We start from the raw sequence: 23,028 nt of genomic DNA, 5'->3' as shown, positions 1-23,028 counted from the left end.
ATGCACCTTTCTAATTTCTAAATTAAAATAATTCGGGAAAGAAACCGGCCGTCACTGAAAGCTTTGAGTCCGCATGTACCCGTACTTTAAAAAACAAACGCCAGAAAGAGGGGGAAGAGCGCACGGTTCTTACAGAAGGGTGGGATTACAGTGCCAGCAAGTGCCCCGCTCGGCATTCAGTGGCGATTTGAGAGCTCCTGTGCCTCCTTTCCCCGAAGGTACAGAAAAGTTTATCTTGAAATTACTGGGAGCTTTTAAAGGTTGTACCCGCCTAAGGACTTTCGCGGATCTAACGTGCGCTACGAGGTGCCAACGCAGCTGTAGAAAACTTCCAGCGGCTTCCACCCCCACCTGGAGGTGCCGGCGGCAGAGCGCGGCTCCTGCGGCGCCATCAGGGCCGCGACGGCGGCGGCCCGTGCGACCGGCGGCTCTGGCGGGTGCTCCCGGCGGCGGGGCAGGGGCAGGGGCAGGGGCAGGGGCAGGGAGCGCTCCCCGGGCCGCCGCGCGGTGCGCCCCTCCCGCAGACCGTTGGCCCCGCCGCGGCGTCCCTGGCGGCGGCGCGCGGACCGCCACGTGGGCGGAGCGGGGCGGAGCGGGGCGCGGGGCGGGCGGGGCGGAGGGCTGCAGACGGCGGCGCGTGCGGGAGGAGCGGGCCGGCTTTCCGGCCGCGGCGGCGAGCGCGGTTGCGGGGCTTGCAGCAAGGTGACGGGCTGGGCAGCCTCTCCGCGGCTTCTCCCTTTTCTGCCGAGCGCTCCGCGGTGGGCTCCCTTTCCCGCTGCCCCTCCCGCGCTCCTTGCCCCTCTCGGGTGGGCGAGGGGGGCCCGCTGCGGGCGGCTGTCTCGGTCCCCCGCCGGCTGCCCCCGGTTTGGGGTTCGTCTCTGGTGTGGGTAACCTCCCCCCCCCCACCCCGTGTCTCCTCTCGCCCAGATGCTCAAGGCAGCAGCCTTCGTGTGCGTGTGTGCAGCAGCCTGGTGCAGCCCGGCGCTGGCGGCGGCGGCGGCCGGGGGCAGACCGGACAGCGGCAATTTTCTGGACGATAAACAATGGCTCACGACCATCTCCCAGTACGACAAGGAGGTCGGGCAGTGGAACAAATTCCGAGACGTAAGTTCAACCCTTCCAGCCGGCAGCCGCGCCCGGCCCGCTCCCCCGTCGGCCCCGCGGCGGGCTCCGTTCGCTGCGGGCATCCTTTGGGCAGCTGGGGCCGGGGTGCAGTCTCAACTTCTCCCCGAATTTTAATTTTTATTTTATTTCCCGGCGGCACCTCGGCAGGAGGAGGTTGGTCCCACCGGGCTGCTCCCGATGCGCTGCCGCCGCTGAGCGGCGAGGACAAGCCGGTGTGCCCTCGGGACGCGCCGGTCGCCCTGCCCGCACCTCCGGGGCCCAGCGGGTCGGGCCGCGGGATCTGGTTCCCGCCCTGCGGGTCTGCAGCCTTTAAAAGGTGGCGGCGGAGGGGGAGTTGCGTTTCCCCTTCCTCCTCCTCCCTGTTTCCCGCCCGCGGCGGAGGCTGCGGGAACGGCTGCGGTGGGGGCGAGCGCTGCTGCCGTTGGGCCCCGCTCCCCGCCGAAGCCGGGGCGAGGGGGGCAGGAAGTGGGCAGGGGGTTCGCCCCGTGGCCGCTCTGCGGGTGCGGGCTGGGGAAAGGGCTCCCCCGGCACCTGGAAGCGTGCGCCGGGCGGGACCGCCCGGTCTCACCTTGCGGTGTCAGAAGTGCCGGGAGGGGGGAGCTTTGTGGGAGGTGTTGGAGTGCGGATCGTGGCAGAGAAGTCCGGTAAATAAGGTGATAAGTTGTATAAATGGTGCGCCTGGAGTGCCTTACGTGAAGTACGTGAACACCAGAACCAGTGTGACCCGATTCTCATCACTTACGAAACCTGGCTTTCGCCCTCCAGAGTGCTTCACTTTTGCGCTTAGTTTCTTCTCTGTTTCTTGCTAGTTGAGTAAAACCCAATCAATTCAAAAGTCCTTCATATTTATTTCAGTGACAAATATTTTCCTTGATTTACCGATGTCTTGCATTTTTCAATGTTGCTTTTAAAAATCTGAATTCCAACCATGCAAAATCATTTTCTGTTTAGCTTTACTGGTATTGCTTGCTGGATTGCTTTGATTTGGTGTAAAGCATTGATTGGGTTTGCAACTTCAGAGTCAACAGGTTTCTCATGCCACAGCTTGCTAGTGACAGTAGTTTGCTGTAGTGGACTAAAGTAAATGTCTCTGAGAAGTCTCTTTTATTTTTCTGAGAGCTGTAAGTGTACTTGTGATGCATGCGTTTTCTAGCTTTATATATATGATGTTGCATGTGGGATGCAAACTTGGCTGTTTATGTTAAGTAAATATGGAAGGAGAGCTACTGTTAGAGTTGTGGGAGAAGTTATTTCCCCAATGGTTTCTATTAAACAGCATAATTTTAGTGCTTAAGAACACTCAAATTAGCGTTCATAAATTTTTGTTTGCCTTGAATATCTTAAAAAATTATGTTCATATGAAAAGAAAAAAAACAACTTCAGTGTACTGTACTTTGGCACCTGTGATTTTGGAAAAAAAAATATATATGCAGTGCTATGTATATGTTTTAGGATTAAAGGCTGCTGCTAGGAAAGTCCAAAATCAGTACATCAGTTTTGTTTTATAATTGGGCAAAGTCATTTATGTAAGGACTTCTCTGCAAGGCGGAAGAAGCTAAGTGCTCTCTAATGCCTGTCTCTTGGGTGCCCACTGACATATACTGTAATATTGGATATTAGCCAGATAATTTATTCTGTGACAAGTAGGTGTCCCCAAGGGTTTTAAGAGTGACTGCTTTGAGGAAGTTCTGCATGCTGATTCTTCTGAGGAAATTTACAAATATGCTGGCTTATTTGTTTTTACACGGTTTACGTTTCATGAGTCGGGTACTTCAGTGAGGAGTATGCTTTTATTTCTTGTGCAGAATGTTTGTATCCTATTGATTGGTACTCAGTCTGGAATACTTATGGATGTTCCTAATACTTAACAAGGCTTTTCTTTTAAAGCATGGATGGTTTCCAGTAATTCATATGATATAATTAAAAAAAAAAAAAGTTAATCTACCCACAGAAGAAAAATATCTTTCTTTTAAGAAACACTGATCAATTGTCATCCTCCAATATAACATAGTGGAGAAGTTTTACTAACATCCTGTAGTTTTATATAATTTGTAAATTTACTCGTATGGCAGTAATTTGTTGGTTTTGAAATTGTGATTAGCAATTTAATTAGTCATGCAAATGTTGCCTCCTGTTAAGGATCAGCACAAATGCATTTTAATCATATGTAGGGGTAACTGTCTTGCAGTGTTAAAATGAAGGTATGTCAGGCCTGTGTTTGTAGTTTAATTCTCTAGTCAGAGTGTGGCATATTATTTGAGGGCTTTAAATATCCTACAGATGTAAGGGTGAGATGGTATTCTAGTGTGAAAAGAAGTATTTAAAGGCTTAACTTAAGACTTAACTGACAGGACTGATTAATATGGAAGATAATGACCCTGACTTCTGGCTCATTGGCTCAGTTTCTTAGAGTTTTAGATCACAGTGAGAACAAACATATTAGGTTTTGTAAGAGTTCCCTTTCTGAATAAACGAGGATGTGATCCTTTATTTAAAAAAACCAAAACCCTAAACCTAACTCTCTTGATGTCCTCTAAAATGTCAGCTTTATCAATAAAAGCTAATATTATGTTAATAATAACCAAGATCTCTTCAGAACTTTGCACAGGCAAAACTGTAACTGACTCATCAATTTTCTTGAAAGATCTTGATCACTCTGACAGATCTGTTGAAAATAATGAAATAGATCTAGGCAAGAACTGTGTCTTAATGTGGATCAGGGGGAAGCTAGGTGCATGCTAGAGGCTATCTTCTTAGGCAAAATTGAGAATGAGGTCTTAAAGATGGGGTGAGGGGAAGTGTATTCTTCATATGTCAAGTATCAACTCCCCCAACTTACATGTGTGAGTCAAACATTTTGTGTTATATGCAAGGATATGTTTACATTTTATCTGTAGTACCTGGAGAGGAAGGGGTCTTAACCCATTCTTAGTGCTGCTGCAGTCCAGTTGCTGAGTAGCTACAGCTCTTTTGTCTGTCACTTAGATCTCAGGGTTGGTGTGTTTCTTAAGGTTTTTCAAGCTGCCTGTTTAGGCTGTTTCAGCAGCCAGTGGTGTCACGATGCTGGGGTGTCCTAGCCCACATATATGTGTCCCTTGTTTATTTCATGCTTAGGAATTGAGGTTCTTTGGTAGATGCGGTGTTAGGAAAATCTTCATTCATAGTTTGTTATATTTATAGTGCTTTGTGCTAATGGTCTTGTCTATGATGGTTGTACTAGACATTGATAAAACCAGTTTGTCTAAAATGAAGATTATTCATTTTAAAAAATGTAATTGGGTGATGGCATTACATTTATACTCTGCTACTCAGTACATCCTAAATCTTATGTATCAAAACTTCATTACTCATAATGCTGGAAATCTGTGGAGGAAAACAAAATATAGGAATCATTCTTTATTTTCTTTGTGACTTGATTCTAAATAGTGATATTATTATTTTTAATCCTTGAACAAAATGTAGTGGCTTAGTAATTTATAATCACTTTGTCTTTTTATGTGGTCTGTACAGCCAGTTGAACAAAGTTTCACACAACTGTAATTGTCTGTTGTAATCACTATCTGAAAGCCTTTTAGAAACTTTAATAATTATTCCTGTAAAAATCCATGAAGCAACATTCTTTAGAGAAATTGATATTTGCAACCAATGCTGTTTGTGTTCATTAGAAGGACTTTATAATTAATGTACTCTGTGTGGTAAATTTTACTTGCTGCTTAAGGACAGTGTTAGTGATTTTTACTTTTTTGAAGAGATGATAATTCAAACAATTTGTCTATTTGTGAATTTATGATGCATTAGAAACTTTGTAGTGAAAATACTTCTAGTATAGAAATAAACTCTACACAACTCAACTATGGCATAATATTGTTCTGAAATAATATGATCAGTTGATCAGTGTGATCAATTGCGTCATACCACAGTGTTACTGTCATCCTACCATATTAATACAGTTATCAAAGCTAAAGAAGGTAAACTAAAATTCACGTGGCAGACCTTAAAACCTATCAGCTGTGAGGGGGAAGTTTGCACTGGTAATACTACCTTTTATTGTGCTTCACTGCAGGGTGTTCTCGCACTGACCACCCAATATATTGTGGTTCTAAAACATTTGTCAGGTTTGGGCAGCTCGTGTTTGCCTCTCAAATAAGTCTTTTGAAGATACTGAAAGATTTTTTTTCTTTTTTTTTAACAGTAGTGAAATCTAAACACTCTGTGTTTGGAAAGGAGTTGAATCAAATACTGTGTCTCTGTATCAATTCATTACTCTTTTGTCTGTTTGAAGGTTAAAGGCTTCTCAAAAACAAGCCCTCCATACCCCAACTAAGCTTCCCACTGACTACATACCTGGTGTTTCTTTACTATTGTAAGCAAGACATCTCTGCCAAACTGTATATCTGTACAACGGCATCTCTGTACAACTAAGAGAACTGAAGACTAGAAAGGATTCATCAAAAGTTCTTTGCACTTTGTTGTGGATCACGATATAAATATTTAAGAAGGTTGTTTTGTTTCCAGAGTAGAGTTCTGATAACCTTATTTGAAGAGAAGGTCTTCTGTTCAACAAGTTTTGTGCATTGTGCTAGAAACCCTCCATGTTTATGAAGGATTGTGAATATAATTTAGAGGAAGTCAGTGTTGGATAGTGCAGCACTCACCTGTCTTTGCTTACTAATGTTAACTCATTAGCTGTGAAAATAGGTCCAGTAGGCTTATTTGTCCTGTACTTTTTATTGTTCAGGGTAAATATTAGTGGGTAAGGTAGCTCTTTTACTACATACATATGTTAAAAATGGAATTGCAGAACAGGTAACATGAACTTCATTATGTTGTCATAGGCCGAAGTTAAAGCAAGAACTTGTTAATGTAAGTTAAAGTTACAATGCTTTTTGGATTTGGGCATTGTATCTGTTTTCCACATACCAGTTTGTTACTTGATACTGGTTATTGGCTACTCTAAAGTAGAATCAATCTTCCTGTTTTTTCGTTACTTATTTTATATGATCCTAGTTTTATTAGAGGAGAAAAAAGTTTGAAACCTAAGAGATCTGACAGAAAGAATGAGTATTTTGTACCTACACCAATAATTACTTTTTTCCAAATGAAACTAATGAAGTAAGAATTGAGCACTGTTTTTTTTAAACTCCGAAATACAGCAAAATGTTAGGAGTTTGCATTAAAAGTAAGCTGTTTAATTGTTTAGTGCTTCTAAACTAGACATGGCAAGTTAAAATGGGAAGGAGTACTGAAGTCTTAAATTTTTATTTCTTCTGTATTGTAGAAGAGGGCTTCTGACTTTTGTATGTATTTTTATAATTTTCCTCCGGTCTGTTGTTGCTGCTTATTTCTAGTGACAAGCATTTTTTTTGTCTGCAAAGTCAGGGTCTACTAATCTCAAACTATTGTTAACATTGAACTCTTAATTCTCTCTTGCAAAAGGCATTAACCTGGAAGCTCTTTATATAGCTAATGTTTAGCAGTTAAGTAAACTGTAATGTGCTTTTCCTTAAATTGCCCTCATAATCTGAAGTAAAGCTGATAACATTGTTTCATCTTATCTTTATCTCCTTTCTCTGAAGAATAATCTTTATTTCATTTGCTGTAGGTTGTTTAGTGGATATGGATACCCAGTCTTCTCTTGTCTTACCATTAAATCTTATTGGGATTGACTCTAGCCATCTGTGCTTATTATAGTGTAGTATAAATAGCTTTGTAATGCACTAATAGATGGTAACAGTGACAGAAACAGTATAGGCTGTCTTGATTTTACAATCAGAAAGGAAAGATGTCTGGAGCAAAAGGTACATTATAAGGTGAAGCTGAATGTAGAAAACAAGGGAATATGAGCAGAATTAGAATATCTATGGTTTTAGATTAACAGCATCAATTATTTTTTTTTATGTCTCCTCCATCTCTGTTACTTAATAATCATTGAAGCATTTAAAGTAACTAGCTGCAGAAAGGTGAAATAATAGCTTAGTTGGCTTAATATGTTTGTAAGTCTTGGCCTGTTTTCAACTGTAGCTTTTTCCTTCAAATAGGCATTTAAGTTTAAATAGTAGTGTGTTGTGTCCGTGTCATCCTGTTTCTCCACCTACCTCACTTTCTCAAGATGTGCGAATGAAATAACAAAATCTTTGAACAGTTGGTTATTTTTTGGTACCTAGCTTTAGAGCAATTCCAAAGTTTTCAAGGATGAGAAAATGTGTACTCTAGCAAAGGATTTCTATAATTTTTCTATTATAACATGAGAGGTAGTTGTCAGTAAAATAATGTCAGTTTTGTTTTGTGGATATTTCTCTGATGTAGACCTTTTTAAAAGTTGTGACATTGAATTTGCAGTGGTGTTTTTACTATTCTGTATTTGTTTTAATCAGACATATTTGAATGATTAGTTACCACAGATGAAGAGCTTCTTTTTCTGCATCTGGTGTTAAGTCTCACTTTGACTAGGCTTAATGCTAAAAAAACCTGTCTTGTTTATCTTATAAACAAATATTATAGAGGCAATGATAGTAAATGCTAACATACTATATTGTATTAAAAGTTCCTGTAATTTTTGTAATTCTTAGAATCATAGCGTCATATAATATCCTGAGTTGGAAGAGACCCACAAGGATCACCAAGTCCAATTCCTGTCCCTGCATATGACAACCCCACAGTTCATACCATGTGTCTGAGGATGTTGTCCAGTGTCTTCTTGAACACTGTCAGACCTGGGGCCCTGACACCTCCCTGGGGAGCCTGTTCCAGTGCTCCACCACCCTCTGGGTAAAGAATCTTTTCCTGATGTCCAACCTAAACATCCCCTGGCACATCTTCCTGCCATTCCCTCAGGTTCTATCATTGGTCACTAAAGACAAGAGTTTGATACCTACTCTTCGTCCTCCCCTTGTGAGGAAGCTGTAGACTGCCATGAGGTCTCTTCTCAGTTTCCTCTTCTCCAGGCTGAACAAACCAAGTGACTTTAGCTGCTCCTCATACAGCTTCCTCTCCAAACCCTTCACCAACTTTGAAGCCCTCTTCTGGACACTCTTCAGTAGCTTTATATGCTCTTTATGCTATGGCACCCAGAACTGCACACAGTGCTCTAGGTGAGACCTAGAGCAGAGCAGAGTGGGACAATCACCTCCCTTGCCTGGCTGGCAATGCTTTACTTGATGCACCCCAAGACACAGTTGCCCCTCTTGGCTGCCAGGGACACTACTGGCTTATGTTCAACTTGCTGTTGACCAGAACCCCCAGTGGAGCAGCTCTCCAGCATGTTGTCCCCCAATCTGTATGTACAGCCAGGGTTGTTGTGTCCAGGTGCAAAATCCAGCACTTGCTCTTGTTGAACTTCATGTGGTTGGTGATTGCCCAGTCCTACAATTTGTCCAGATCTCTCTCCAGGGCCTCTCTGCCCTTAAGTGTGTCAACAACTCCTCCCAATTTTGTGTTATCGATGAGCTTAGAAGTATTCCCTCAAGTCCTGAGTCTAAGTCATTTATAAAGACATTGAAGAGTGAAGTATTTCTTGAAGTTTATTTTCTGAGATAACTTTGTGGCTAGTAGTATCAGTGCTCAAAGCTGCACTGGGCATTCTTACCCAATGTGAGTGATTGTTAGTTACTTGTTAGAATTTTTTTTTTTAATGATTTCTCACTTTTGCTTTCCCATCTCACCTTGTTTCACACTGATAGATTACAGTAGTTAAAATTACTGTAGGAATCAATGATTTACCTAAGAAAGGTGGTACAGCGTAAGGTTGCAATCTCAGACAGGACACAAGGGAAAATGGTATGAAATTTTAACTCATGACAAAGCTTTCACATTACAACAAGGATGCGATTTCACTGCTCTGTTGTTATCTTCACAAGTGACTGCTTTAAGAGAACATAAGACAATGGATTTAAAAAAATGTAAATCCTCCAAACATTTTGATATTTTCCCACTTCCAGAGAGCATTATCTTAATATGTTGTTATTAAAGGCTATCCAGTGATTGACATTTTTCTGCAGAAGATTCTTATGAACTAGCTTTTTTATTTTCTTAAGTGTTTTGTAATCATTGACTCAAAGAAGACTGCCAGTTCCTAGCTTTTTCAGCATCTCTGAAAAAGTCTGCAAATGATCAGATAATTTTGTGTAGTGCACTTATACTGGGGCCAGCACAGAGCTGAAAACAAACTCCTTTGACATTTTTGGGCATGCATTGATGATGATTTTCATTCCAGATATTAAATCTGTGTAGCAATAAGAAGTGCAGAACGTACTGCTCAGTATATGCTTCCAAGTATGGAAAATGGCCTGTATTTTAACAGATATCTATTAAAATAGAGGGAAGTCATTAATATGAAGACTATGGGATATATATTTAATGATGTAGATATTTTTAAGGATTTGCTGGTGGTTGTATTGGTGACTGAAACATCACCAGCAGAAAACCCAAGCAATGATTCTTGTGAGCAGAATCAATTGGCTGACACACAAAGCAGTAATGCCAGGAATCCATTGTATAATGTGCTTTTTCAGCCTTTTGCGGAATAATAAGTTCGATCATGTTTAGGAAGCCCATGTGAAACTCTGGAAACTCTTTGTTTTCATAAAGTTTAGGGCCAAATCAGACCATTTGATTTGATAATATGCTTGCCTGTATATAGTGGCTCATTAACTTTTATCCTGACAGATTGTATTAAACCCAAAAATTCTAGGTGGGCAAAACTGTTTCAGGAGGCTGTACTGCGTGCTGCTGGCACAGATTAAGATTTTGATATCTTTAGGCCTGCAATGTGTGGGAATTAATTAGCTGTGATATTCCCAGATGATCTAGGCAGCAAATTTATGCTGTTTTGCAGAAGAATATTACTCTTTAAGTTCATACTAATCTGATCTTTGGCCGAAATATGACAATGACTAGAACTGGTGGCTGATTAATCTTTCTTATACTATTTTGCCATTTTAAAGGAATTCTGTTCTGCCACCTTCATGGCATTTTCTTGTATTTTCAGTAATTGTGGCTGGTTACTTTAACACAAAAAATCACAAATAATGTTGGAATATGAGCCACTTCAAATTCTGAGGAAGAGGGAGAAATGGCTTCTGAATTTCTATTAAGGTATTCACCAAGATATGTATCAGTTGTCTTAACCTAGGGTATGTTTAAAGAAACAGAGGATTAGGTAGGAATGAAGAGCATGAACATGAAGAGCTTGGTAGGTTCATACATTCCAAAGCCAGTAAAGGGCTATCAGATAGTGCAGTGTACTGCAGATGTTGTGCTTTAATCCAGTTCATGTAATAAATATTGCACACTATGTATATATCTATTTTGCTAAATCTTTATACATGTAGCATTTCCCTCCTGAACTGCTAAGCTGTTTAATTTTTCATACATGTACTTATTCTTAATGTTGAATGTGTCTAACTCTAGTCAGGAATTCTTGGCAGGTAGTTACAAGGTCCTGTTTTGGTGAACTCTGGTGCTTGGGGCATGAATGGACAGCATTTCCTCACACTAGTAAGAAAAAGACTCGAGTATGTTAGGAAAACAGGCAAAGGGTTCTACCTGTGCTGTGATACTCATGGGCTTCTCAAAAGAAATTATCCTCTCAAAGAATGTGGGGTTGTATGGCCAAAACTTCATTGGAGTTATTGTAACACCTTAAAGAAGTTAAAAATAATGTGATGAATCATGAGATTTCGCTTTGAGGTCTGTGTGTGTGTACTCTGAAGAGGGAGGAGGAGGGATATACAGAAGTAGACTTAATCCACAGTACAAAACCACATAGTTAAACTACTATAGATGTATTGAACCTCAAAACATTTCAATGTTCTTCACTAGGACTGAATGTGTATTTATAAACTGGATTCTACACAGCCTTAATCTTAAGGGTCCTCTATGCCTGGTTTGGACAAAAGCTACCACTTGTTTCTGTCTTTGATTACTTTTTAGGTATGCTGAATGTTTACTATTCCTCTTCCTTTCCTACATAGAAATTATAGTTTCTTAAAGCATATGAAACTCTCACTTTTTTTTTCCTGCGAGTTTTCTAGATTTTGATTATAGCATAGCTTCTGTAAGTTGGACACATGAGTTATGTTTTCCCTAGAAGATTTTAAAATACTAATGTTAGGGAGTATTTGAGGTTCAGCACGCTGAAAAGTTGAGCTCTTGCATTTTGTTATAATAAATTTTAATGCACACCACGTGCGTATGTATGCACTCACACAGGCTAACTGATATCTCAGATCAATAACAATTTAAAGAGATTTCACTCTGTCCATTTCTTATGCTGGGGAGCAAAATACCTCAAAGAATATTAAAAGTATTTAATAGGTCCAATCTCATTGTTCCTGCAGATCTTATCTTACCATCAAATTTCGATATCCCATTGATTACAGCTCATTTCTTATCTCAAATATGCAAGAGAGATGTCTACAATAATTTCAGTTCATCAGCTAGAAGAAATACCTTATTTTTTTACATGCCTTTAAGTATCACATGAGGAATATGACTACAAACATCTACATGTTTTCAAGAAAATATTTGTATTGAACTTCAGTTTCTCCAAGAAAGGTAATAGAAAGTATCAGAAATATTTTAGTAAAATTTGTGAAATTATTCTGTGAAGCAAAACTGAATTTATAATCTAATAATGTTTGTGTGGCTGTAAAATGTGATAATATCTTACATACTCCTTTAGTTCAAAACTAAGGGAATATTTAGAATTTTTTACTAAGAGTTGGACTGTGACTTCCCAGCCCAGTTTGAGTGTGGTTGGACTACTTGACAACATGAATGTTAGGAAAAGTTTTTCTTAAAATGTTACAAGTTACTGTCAAATATCAAGAATAACAAAAAGTTCATCTTATTAATAATATCTGTATAATATTGTTTTTCCACAGATATTTCTGCTTTTTAATCTTTATTCTAATGCAGATAAAGGTTAGTAATTTGCACATGCTTCATTCCCAAACACACAGATCCTACTCTTGCTTGATTTTATCAGAAAGACTTTTTTTTTTTTACTGAATAAGTATACTAGTTGAAGCTAAAATTTCTATAGTTATGAAGTTATACACATTATTTATATAGCTAATTTAAAATATGTCAGTCTTCATAATTTACTTATAGTGGGCTAAAACAAAATTAAGTTTGAAAGTCAAGTAGATGAGATGTATTTTCAGATTCAACAACTGAAATTTTAGGTAGCTTTAGCCAAACAACTTGCTCATTAGAACAAAAAACCTGCCAAGAGTAATCAAGCATAGAGATGAAACAAAAGACATTGTGATTTACCGTTTTATGCTTGGGGTTTATCAAGAGAAGTGCTTGACTGAAGGAAAAAAAAAAAAAAAAAAAGGAAAAATCTTCATAACACTGAATTAATTACTATCAGAAAATTTGAAAACTCTAATGTGTCATGCCTGAATTGTCATAGGAATTCTTTCAGATATTGTGTTTTTAAGAAGTTTTGCAGGAAGTGAAGTGATTGTGCTGAAGTGTGGTGTGTGTTTGTTTGGGGTTTGTATGTGTTTTTTTATTTATTTATTTTCCCCTCTTCATATTTATCAAACCTGCATTGTGGTTTTCACTGGGATAGTGTCATATTAGGCTGGACCTCAATCCAGTTTGCGTGGAGTCTTTCCTTGTTTAATCAAGGTTACTGAGAATATGCTTGCTGATGTTTGTGAAAGGTAGAGGAAGTCTTTAATTATGGCAGTCTACTTAATTAAAATCATTATCTGAACTTTAAGTCTACAAAACAGACTTCAGAATATGTTTTGCATCTTTGAAAAATGGAAAGCAAGCAAACTTGAACTGGAGAACAAACTAAGTCACCCATGCAATGACAACTTCTTTTCATTAGAAAATCCTATCTAGTGATCTAGAGTAGAATAATGTAGAATACATATCAAGATTGTGTGTGGTGGTATTTTTTTGGTTTTGTGTTGTTGTTTTTTTTTTTCTTTCCCCCTTTTTGCTTTATTGTGTATCAGTGAATTCTCAATTAGTTGCTGCTTCTTGACACACAATGTAAACATTGTTTCTTTATTTCCTTAAGCTACTGGAATTGATTGGGGATTTTATTCTCTTTTTAAATGCGTTACTTTCTTGAATAAATTGTTACTATTTTGTTTTGTTTTGTTTTTTCTAACCGCTCCCCACCATTTGTGAGGTGAGGGTAGAAAACAATCTTTCAATTTCACTGACCGGAATCAAAATGTTTCATTTTGTCTAATTCATCTGAGAGAGTTTTTGTTTGTGTATTTATAGTCTGATTCATATGCTGTATTGCTCCATGGAGTTGTAGGTAGGTGCCTCTGTGCTGCCTTACATGCTGGACTTCTACGATGAATTGCATATTGTATGATGCACTCTGCTTTCCCCTCTAGCTGAATCCCATGTTGCACTGTGCAGAGCAGGGCAGAGATTCAATTAAATGAGAGGGTGGCAATTATTAAGTAGGAAAAAAAGAAAATCAGGTAAGCATAAAAAAGCTGTGCAGTGCATAGCAAGACTATTACTGAGCAAAGATTTTCATCCTCTATCAGAAAGGCCATTTATATAGATAATAATGCTATTAAAAACTAAAGCTGAACAACCTCTTTTGTGAGAGGTATTAAAGCATCTGCTGCATGGCTTAATTCTGTAGGAAATTATAGGAGTTTATGGCAAAGCTAAGCACTGGGATGGATTTACCTAGTATTTGTTTCATTTATCTGAAACTAGATTTTATTTATTCCTCTCCCACTTTCCCTGGGATCTGATGCTGGACTAGATTGATCATCTAGTATAGTGATTCTTAGATGTCTGAAGTAAGGCACAGATCTGTGGGCAGTGCTTTATATTGATTTGACAAGTATATGGTGTTTCTTTTGTATCAGAAATCTCACATGAGCAACCAGTGATATACCAAGAAACCAGAGATCTAGAGCAAATAAAATTCTAGAGTAAGAAAGATGTACTGCAGTATAATTCAGGCTTTTTGAAAGTCTGTAGCTTATTCTCTGATCTTATTATAGTATATCCTGTTTACTTCACTTGTCTTAAGAGTACTGAAATTCTGTTACACGTGTCTCAGCTTTATTTTCTTACATGGTTACTGGGTCACTTGATGTTTCCAACATTTGTATTTTCCTCATCTTTTTTCAGAAATCTATTAAAATATTTATTTCCCTCCTTTGCCTAGGCAACACAGAGATTATGTGTTGTATAGGATGAAATATTCTCACTAAAACTAAAACATTTTACATCACTTTCCTTTCATGACATTTGCCAGAAAATCAGAAATGAGGGGATGAAATGAAAATCAAAAGTGTATTGCCATTATGTCAGCTATCGGGATTTGCAGCATGTATATTCTTGTATGGAGATTTATTTGGTACTGGTCACCCTGATAAATGTCTCTGTGTGTACAGCCTTTGCACCAGGTTCAGGTCACTGATCATTCCTGTAAGTGTTTCAGTGGCAGTGTCCTTGCTCAGAGGCTCCAGAGAAGAAGCAGTGATTTTATGGCTTCTTTACAGCAGTTGAAATTATTTTTATCATCTGGTATAAAGGAACTGGAAAAACAGAGGTGAAGAAAGAAGCCCTTTCTCTTGCTGCATGGATCTAGGTATTCAACATCTGCTCCATTTCAATCAGTTAAATGCATGAGACTATAAACTCTGAAATTGAAGGTCAAAACCACCAACCATTGAACACTTGGAGGGATAGTGTTAGTAAACATGTGACTCTCTGCCCTGTAGATTAATAGAAAGTTGTGCAATATAGTTACATTGTATCAGAAATAGGGCTTACCAGAAAGTGTGAGTATCAATTCAGATCAGAATTCCAGATCTTATCATCACTGGCACAATGAATTTGGAAGAATTTTTTTATCATTCTGTTTGAGATTCAAACTTAAGTGAGACTTTAAAGTTGGAATATTTTTGTCCTGACAGCAGACTGTATGAATCTACAAGTCTTTCTTCTTGCCTCTTGCAAGTTTAAGTTTCTTAAAGAGGATTTGACTGAATGGTGTGCTTGCTTAAGTTAAATATCCATGACAAAAAAAACTATTTTATTTTTGTCTGTATTCTGTGAAATTTGACAGTGACTCCTAGATAACACTTTGGGCTTTTCAAAATATAGTTACTCTTGTATTTTTGTGTTTTTCCTTTAGGAGTTATGGTGTGCCTAATTTATATTACAAAGCAGGACAATTTGGTAGGGAAAACATCCTGAAGACAGTGTGGGTTGTTCATTGGGGAAAAAGGGTTTAAGAAATAAACCAATTATATATGATTAAGAGTAGGTTAAGGGCTTCACTTCAGTGGCATAAAATTAGTTAAGGACCTGATACTTTAATTTAGCTGTCCATTGCTGAGTGATTTTTTTTTTCTTGGCTTGAACTCTTTGGAACAGGTAGTTGTGATTACTTGGCAGCAGAGATACTGGCCAGTTGATTTCTAGGAGATGGGAGAATCCTGAAATCATCTTCAAAGACTATGTATTAGCTTTCTAAGAAAAGTTTGACAAAACCTCTGAAGTGTTACTGAACAACAGAATAATCTAAGCATTTTATTTGTTAATATAAAATAGTGTTTCCCCACCCTTTGCTTGAAAGTTATAAATAGGTAGTACAAATATGAAAAAATTATTCCATATAGTCCTTTGATTTAGTGTTCTTCTCTTAGTTTAATGTCCATGTTCAATTTCTTCTCTATTTCTTCTCTATTTTGTTTCTTACAACGATTAAATTGGCGCTCTAGCTTAAGAATAATTTAGAGGGGGGAAAAAAAAATCATATTCATACCAGGGATGAAACTTTAAATTTTCCTGTTGGTAATTTTAGGTTTTTGTTGTTTTCCCCTGAGTTTAGAAGGTATTTTTTCTTTACAGCTGTAGGTTCTTTTATTATGTATTTTACCAAGTACCAAAAATGGGTTTTGGTGCCACTACTGTTTAAAGTAAGATATGTAAAATTTTGAAACTCTGTTTTTCTATGTTGACTAAAATCCCATTTTTTAAATTTAGGTTAGAAGTGTACACCTTGCTTTGACTAATGATCAGTAGACCTCTCTGAAATATGTGATAAATATGATACGTAATAAATTATATTCAGAAAGAAGTAATGTGGGGAGTGAATTATTCTATCCCTTACATTCCTTTAAATAAAGTTGAGCAATTTGGTTGGGTTATTAATATTTTATGTTTGATACATTTCTTAAATAGCCAAACACAAATGTGATTTTCTGTTAATTTTAGTGCAAAAAGAATACGCAAGTTGCAGATATTAATTCTAAGGTGGTCAGACAAGTCGCACCATTGTATTTTGATGGGAGAAAGGGTTGATCCATTGCTCTACCTATCCGATTATGTTACTGCTATGACATGATTTATTAATACATGATTTCTGAGTCCATTTTTCTGAGATCAGCTTATTTTTACTAGCACTGAAATGTTTGCATTTCTTCTTTTGACTTCTCACATATATTTCTCTGTTGAAAACCAACAATTTTTATCTATAAATATTAATTGCGTGGGATATTAAATTTAATGCAACCAGCACCAATATTCAGAATTAAGTTTTTATCCTGATTTTTTCAGTGACTTTTATTTTTCTGCAGTTCATGGTATATTTGTGTAGTATTTTTTGATGTGTAAAACAATCTTGATACAAGTTTACTTTGACACTTCAGAAAGTAAAACTCTACTTTGGAAAGATTAATTGTAGCACCTGTTTCTTTGACAGTCCAGTTCACATTTTAGACCCGAAAAAGGAAATACTGTAAACTGTCAAACTACTTGAAATGTAGCAACTGTTTGGTCATTTTTATTTTTTTTTTTTTTTTGTTTTGAATGTTGATGTCATTGCTGTGGACCAAGGACATTTACAAACTCCTTTGAAATGAAGTTTCTTATTACTATGCAATAAAAGTACCGAAACCAGATTTTGTGGAGGGATCTGTTGTGCAGGAGTAAATAATATTAGTGCCAGTTAATATCAGATCAGGTGCATAGAAACCTGTAGATTAATTTTTAGATAGTTATTTGCAGGCATAACTATCCTGAGTAAACACTCTTCAGTATTTCATACTTTATTCAAGAGGAATATACATCAAAAAGCCCAAAGTCTTTTCATTAGTTTACATAGTTTCTTATTTAGGACATCTTTGACATTTTTGTTTAACAATAAAGCTGAAAGGAAGATTGTGTTCAAATTTAATATGTCACTCAGTTTCTGCAACTTGAGCTATGTACCCCATCTTTTTAGTGTATTTTTCTGTGCCTGAAAATTTTGTGATATTTCCTTTTTTCTGGACACATCCCATCCACCCCTGCCCCAGACTTACCTCTTTGAAGTTAAACATTTCTGTAATACATAAATTGACAGTTAGTTTAGTTTGTACCCTGGATTACAGGACATTGCTTTTTTAGAAACTTGCCTTATTTATAAACCTTGTTCTTCTGAAAATGTGTGTGTAGATCTTTTACAATAACTTTCTGAAGAGTAAGCAATAACTAATCAAATACAGCAGAAATCAAGGGCATGTCCTCTTTTTTTTTTTTTTTTAATATCCTAGCGTAGCACTTAGTAGATGAAGTGTAATATGAATATCATGAACTACAGATCAAGTTTCCTTTATTGTTCGAATGCCATAGCTTTTGTGCTTTCATTGCAGCTAGACCTGCTACTCTTGAAGACACTGTTCTGAACCAATTTATATGTTTTTTGTTTTCCTTGGGAAAGTTTTGTGTTGGTAAAAAATTGTTTCAGGTTCTATGGGACTACTGATGAATTCAGCAGAAGATGAAAGTAACTCTCAGTTGAAGACATACAGAAAGCAGTTGGGGTCTAGATGGAAAATAACCTTATTCAGTGGGATTTCTCTATAGCTTTTTTATTATTAAAAAACAGAGGCAATTTGGACTTATTATTTATGTGAAAAAATTATTTTCCTCAGATCTGATGATTTGCACTGAAATATTTGAAACGGTAAACAGTCAATTTGTCTTCATTAAGACTCTTTTGTAGGAAATAAAGTGACATTTATTTGAGAAACTTGGTATGGAAAGTTGCATGTTGTTACACAACACCATCTGGAAACAAAAAATCACCAGATGTACTGTTTTATGTGAAAGGTTCTCATGGGTTGTGGTGAATTCACAGTAGAACTCTGACCTAGGAAAGAAAATTTTGTACTCTGACTAATGAAAAATCATTGTAAAATACATGATGAAAACTGTCAAATGAAAATTAGGAGTGTGATATGTTGCTATTTACAATCTAGTGGTATTATGCACTCTCAACTCTTACAGTTGTTTAGCAATGCTAAGATTTATTTGTAGTCTATGCATTTCTGTCAATAAGTATTCTTCCCTCGCTGCTCCCATATCACTGATTTAGTATGAAAGCATACAGCATGATACTACAGTGTGGTTTCAAATAGGCATTGTATTTCTTTGGTGATTGACTAAATGCAGAGGTATATGTAGTTCTTACATTTGTATTCAAAACAAAAACAACAGAACAAGCAAAAAAGAAACAACCAGCTGCATGTAATTAATTTTTCTGGTTATTAAGTCAGTATTAATGGATTTCATTGTTTGGTGAATAATTCTTTATCTTTGGTATACATAGCCTATTTATAGGAAAAAGGTATGCTTGGTATTTGCTTTCTGGTTTTAAGAAGTAATTTAATGTGCTTTACATTTTCATATCCTTTTCCTTTGTTTTTATTGCTCTACTACCACATTTTTTATATTGTCATGTCTTGTGATTTATTTTCCTGTTGCTCTATTAGATAACTAATGCAACAAAGGAAGCTGAGAGGTTCTCTAGGGGAAACAGCAAAATAAAATGTTGATAAATATACAACATAAGTACTAAAAATATATTCTTACTGATGTCAAAAATTATAGCAACAGTATGGTAATTTCTTCATAACTGTTTCCTTAAAGTCAGTATTATGTGTTTTAAATTTATTTAGGAGCAAAACAGCAGGGCAAATATGGCTGTTTGCAGCAGGATCAGGTTTTTTTGTGTGTGTGCATATACATGCACTTGGTGATTTCCCCCCCCCCCCCCCCCCCCCCCCAGCATAGAAGTCATGTGACTATGGACTATAGGATTCAAATATTAACTTTTTTTTTTTTTTTAGAGTGCAAGAAGAAAACACAGATGAGACCAGATGTTCATTTTACTTTAATTTAAATTACAGAGCTAAGCTTGAGAAAAGGATGTTCAAGGTTCTCTTTATTGAGTGCCTTGATGTATATGTGTGGCATAGATTAAGTTTGTGGGAAAATTTAAAACTTTTTTTTCCTTTTTGCGGGTAGAATTTCCATTATAAGCTATTATAATTTTACTTTTACTTTTACTTTACTTTTACTTTTACTCTTGCAAAAATATAGACTTTTAAAATTTGTCATGTGTACAATTAAACCTTTGATCTCACAGAGAAGTTTTTCATTTAAGTTGGGAAGGTTAGGAAGACTTAAATCAGTTTGTGATAAATGGACAGTATGTCATCCTTGCCGTCTCAATTTTAGTGAGCACAGTGAGAAGCTTGGAATTACTTTCATCCCCAAATTAAAATGAAGGTTATTACTACAATTCTTTGTCATTTACTCAGAAAAGTATTTGTCACCAGGGCATCAGTTGCTCCTGTGGGTATTAATTTCTACTGAGCACTTTTTCTGTCAGTGATAGAAATACCTTATTTGAGTTTTATCTTGAAAAAATGACAACTACTGATTCAGGTAGTGTTTTGCTGAACTCAAAATCTGCTGAGTTGAGTCCTGATTAGAAAATTGCGATCAATAACCGATAGGTATATGCAAATGTTAGTGTAGAATAAGAAAAGATGGAGAGCAAACTACAATGCTTCAGCTATTCCTTCTGATATCTCCCTGTGGAGAGACTTAAGGTGCATCTGTACAGCAAAATGTTCTCAAGAGACAGGTGTAATGAGCAAGGATATAGAAGTAATAATAATAATATAGAAATAGTATAGCTCTAGTAATAAAGGATGTTAAGCAAGCAAACTTATCCTGTTTCTGAACAAGGCCTACAAAAAGTGACATATGCTCACGCTTTTTGAATTTGGTGTGTAGAGATGATTTGGATATATCTATATGGTATTTTGAACAAAAGGCATGGTTATACAACAATGCACTTAAGTGCCATTGAATGAAGTAACTTAATATAAAAGTTATTTTTACTGACTCCAGTTGAAAAGTTATTGCAGAACAGTTAGTTGTCTTGCTTGTACATAGGACTTAGTTCATTGAGCTTATTTTTATCAACAGCCACTGAAAAATATTGCACATTGTGCATACCAGGATATGTATTGCTGTTTCTTTCTGAAACAAAAAAAAGTTCAGTGGTCATATTGTAAAAATAGATTTCTGATGTGTGGTGATCTGGAGGAAACAGAAAATCACTGCTTGTATCAAAAAGGTTCCAAATATATCTAGCTTATGAATTGTTAAACCTGAAACTTGAAAAAAATCATTCAGTTGTTGGTGTGCCCAATTTCCTGACTTGGTGACTAAATTTTGATTCAAACAAGGAAGAGAAAATATTATTAAAACAAACAAACAAAAAACCAAAACCACCACCAAAAAAAAAAAAAAAAAAACCAAAAAAACCCCACAACAACCAAACCCCACATTTAGCACATTTCAGAAATTTTACTTTCCCTTTCAATAATACTTCAAAGTTGTCCAAATGCTTATGACTACCAGAGGAGAGACCCCATGGAGATCAGTGGGTCTGTTTATAAATGCTATTTATAAATCAACTAAACTGCTGTAGCATTTCTGATATTTCAGCTGAACCTCAATTCAGGATCCCCAAGGTTTAGAAACATCTTTTTTGATTTTCAGAGTGCATGTCATCTCTGATTCCTTTTGTTGTAGCAACTGCAGTAGGTATGAGAGAAGGAGGGAGTCCTTAATCTGTGGAGGATATTCCTAAGGCAGTTTTCAGCTGTGGTTAACCTCAGCTCTTAACTGAAGGAATAAGAGCAGAGGGAAAAATTAAATAGAAAAATAAAAAGACCATATGCACTGAAAACTTCAGAATAGAAAGGAGAGATGGGTTTTCCCTTTTCTGTTTCTGACAGTGATTGGAGAGAGCAGAAAATTTCAAACAAACGGAGTGAAAGCATTGTTGGAGATGTTCATGTACTTTGCTGTGCATGTGCATAATATTTATGTAATTTACCTGTTTAGCAGCAAAATGAGAGAAGCCTCTCTCTATTGATGTGTTGCTTCAAGGTTCTCAAAGATAAACCAGCCTCTGGGAAATAAAGATATGTGTTCAAATACCTTTTAAAGGTGCAATTTCATTTACTTTACACTATTGCATTTTCCTTTTTCCTGTAAGGGCAGATTAGGAGCTTGACCCCAAAGCACCAAAATGAAAGATCATACTTGTGTGGGAAAGCATGTGATGGTTATTGGATATTGTTATCACTGTTCCATGACAGCTTTATGATTGAGGGTATTTAAGACAAGCTTAAAACTCTTTAAGTGTGTTTATAATATTCTTGACAGAATTGATATTAGGAGTTCCTAGTTACTATTACAGTAACCTTTCTATTTTGCTAACTATGTTCCTGTACCTTAGACTATATTTTCTGTTTTTCATTGTGAAACTATCTGGAAATGAAGGAATTAGTAAGACATTTATCTTTTAAGACATTCAGCTTTGATTAGTGTGACAGTTGGAGAGGGAGAAATTTTTAAAAGTTTCCATCTCCTGAAAGGTCATCCCTGTTCCACATAATTCGAGTTATAATTAAAAGTACGAGTTGTTTAGAAGGGGAGTGAACGTAATGGATGCTACACTTGATTAAAAGGGCAAATCTGCTCTCAGTACAAATTGTGCTTCCCAAGTGCCTGGGTTTCCTTCTCAAGAGATCTTTTTCTTTTTACTCCCTGTATGAGCCTTTTAAAACTTCATGTAAGTTTCTTTTTTACCCTCCATCCTAATCATTAAGAATACAGTCCAGGCAGGAATAAATTGCTAGCATTATTGTCAGAGGAATGAAGAGCCTTCAAATGCTGTAGATGACTCTGTTGGTTTTGCTGACTGGCTGTTACCATCTCTGCCTTAAATCAGGTGTGGTGTATGAAAGGTCTGTGCTCTGTACTGGTGCATCACTAACCCCAGTATCCTGGTCTGATAACTGTGTACGTTATTGCAAGTACCAATAGTAAATACTTGACATATTTCTGCTATTCCCAGATACAAAATGTGCTAGGGAATGATGTGACCAATATTGCTGGCTGTCTTGCTTTTGTATTTCTTTTCTGTTTCCCTCCCTGTGTCTTGCATGCTGAGTTTTTCCTTGTCACTTAGTTGATCACACATGGCAACAGTCGGCAAAAATATGTCATGTGAAATTTTCCAGCACTGAATCATTCTATGTAGGATTGCTCAGGATCAGTTGCACTGGAGGTAGTTACTGTACTGCTAGTGTTTGTTGCCTTTCTTTGTAGCTATGAATATAGTCTTCATGGGGGAATTTTACTTTAATCCAAATATCAAGTACCTCAATACTTCATTGCATTTTTCTGTGCTAGGAGGGAACAAAGTGTCTTGTGGTAGGGCAAGAGGAGATGTTCGTTTTTATTTCTAACAGCTTTGATAGTAGAAATAGAAGTGGAAGAAAAAGAGCTGATATTAATATTTACTGCAACCTGTCATCCCTCCTTCTAAGCTCTGCAAATTCTACTTTTGTCATAATTTGTATCTTTGTCATTGGGATACAAATTCTTAGAACCTGAGAAAACTAAAAGAATGAGGTCATGAAAAGTTTTGATAACAAAAATGCTATTTCTCAAGGATGTCAGGATATCATGTAGTTTCTCATGGCCAGGTACATCAGTCACCTTGAAAATTAGGTAGCTAGTACTGGAAAGCCT

General features: G+C 37.3%; 1 protein-coding gene across 3 annotated transcripts in view; it reads left to right on the top strand.

Annotated features, from left to right (window-relative positions):
• Positions 1 to 927: 927 nt before the first annotated feature.
• The window catches only part of SPOCK3 (SPARC (osteonectin), cwcv and kazal like domains proteoglycan 3), a gene marked incomplete at its 5' end in the record, with an annotated part of 190,426 nt that continues 168,325 nt past the window's right edge, over positions 928 to 23,028 (top strand). For all 3 annotated transcript variants that reach the window (XM_080344172.1, XM_080344171.1, XM_080344170.1), the window contains one exon: positions 928 to 1,104. In XM_080344172.1, coding sequence (XP_080200298.1) covers positions 928 to 1,104 — 177 coding nt within the window. The remainder of the gene's footprint in view (positions 1,105 to 23,028) is intronic.

The sequence above is a fragment of the Nesoenas mayeri genome (genome assembly GCF_963082525.1).
Source record: "Nesoenas mayeri genome assembly, chromosome: 4".
Classification (NCBI taxonomy): Eukaryota; Metazoa; Chordata; class Aves; order Columbiformes; family Columbidae; genus Nesoenas; species Nesoenas mayeri.
The sequence above is the reverse complement of the archived record's forward strand: the minus strand, read 5'-3'. Positions and strand labels throughout refer to the sequence as shown.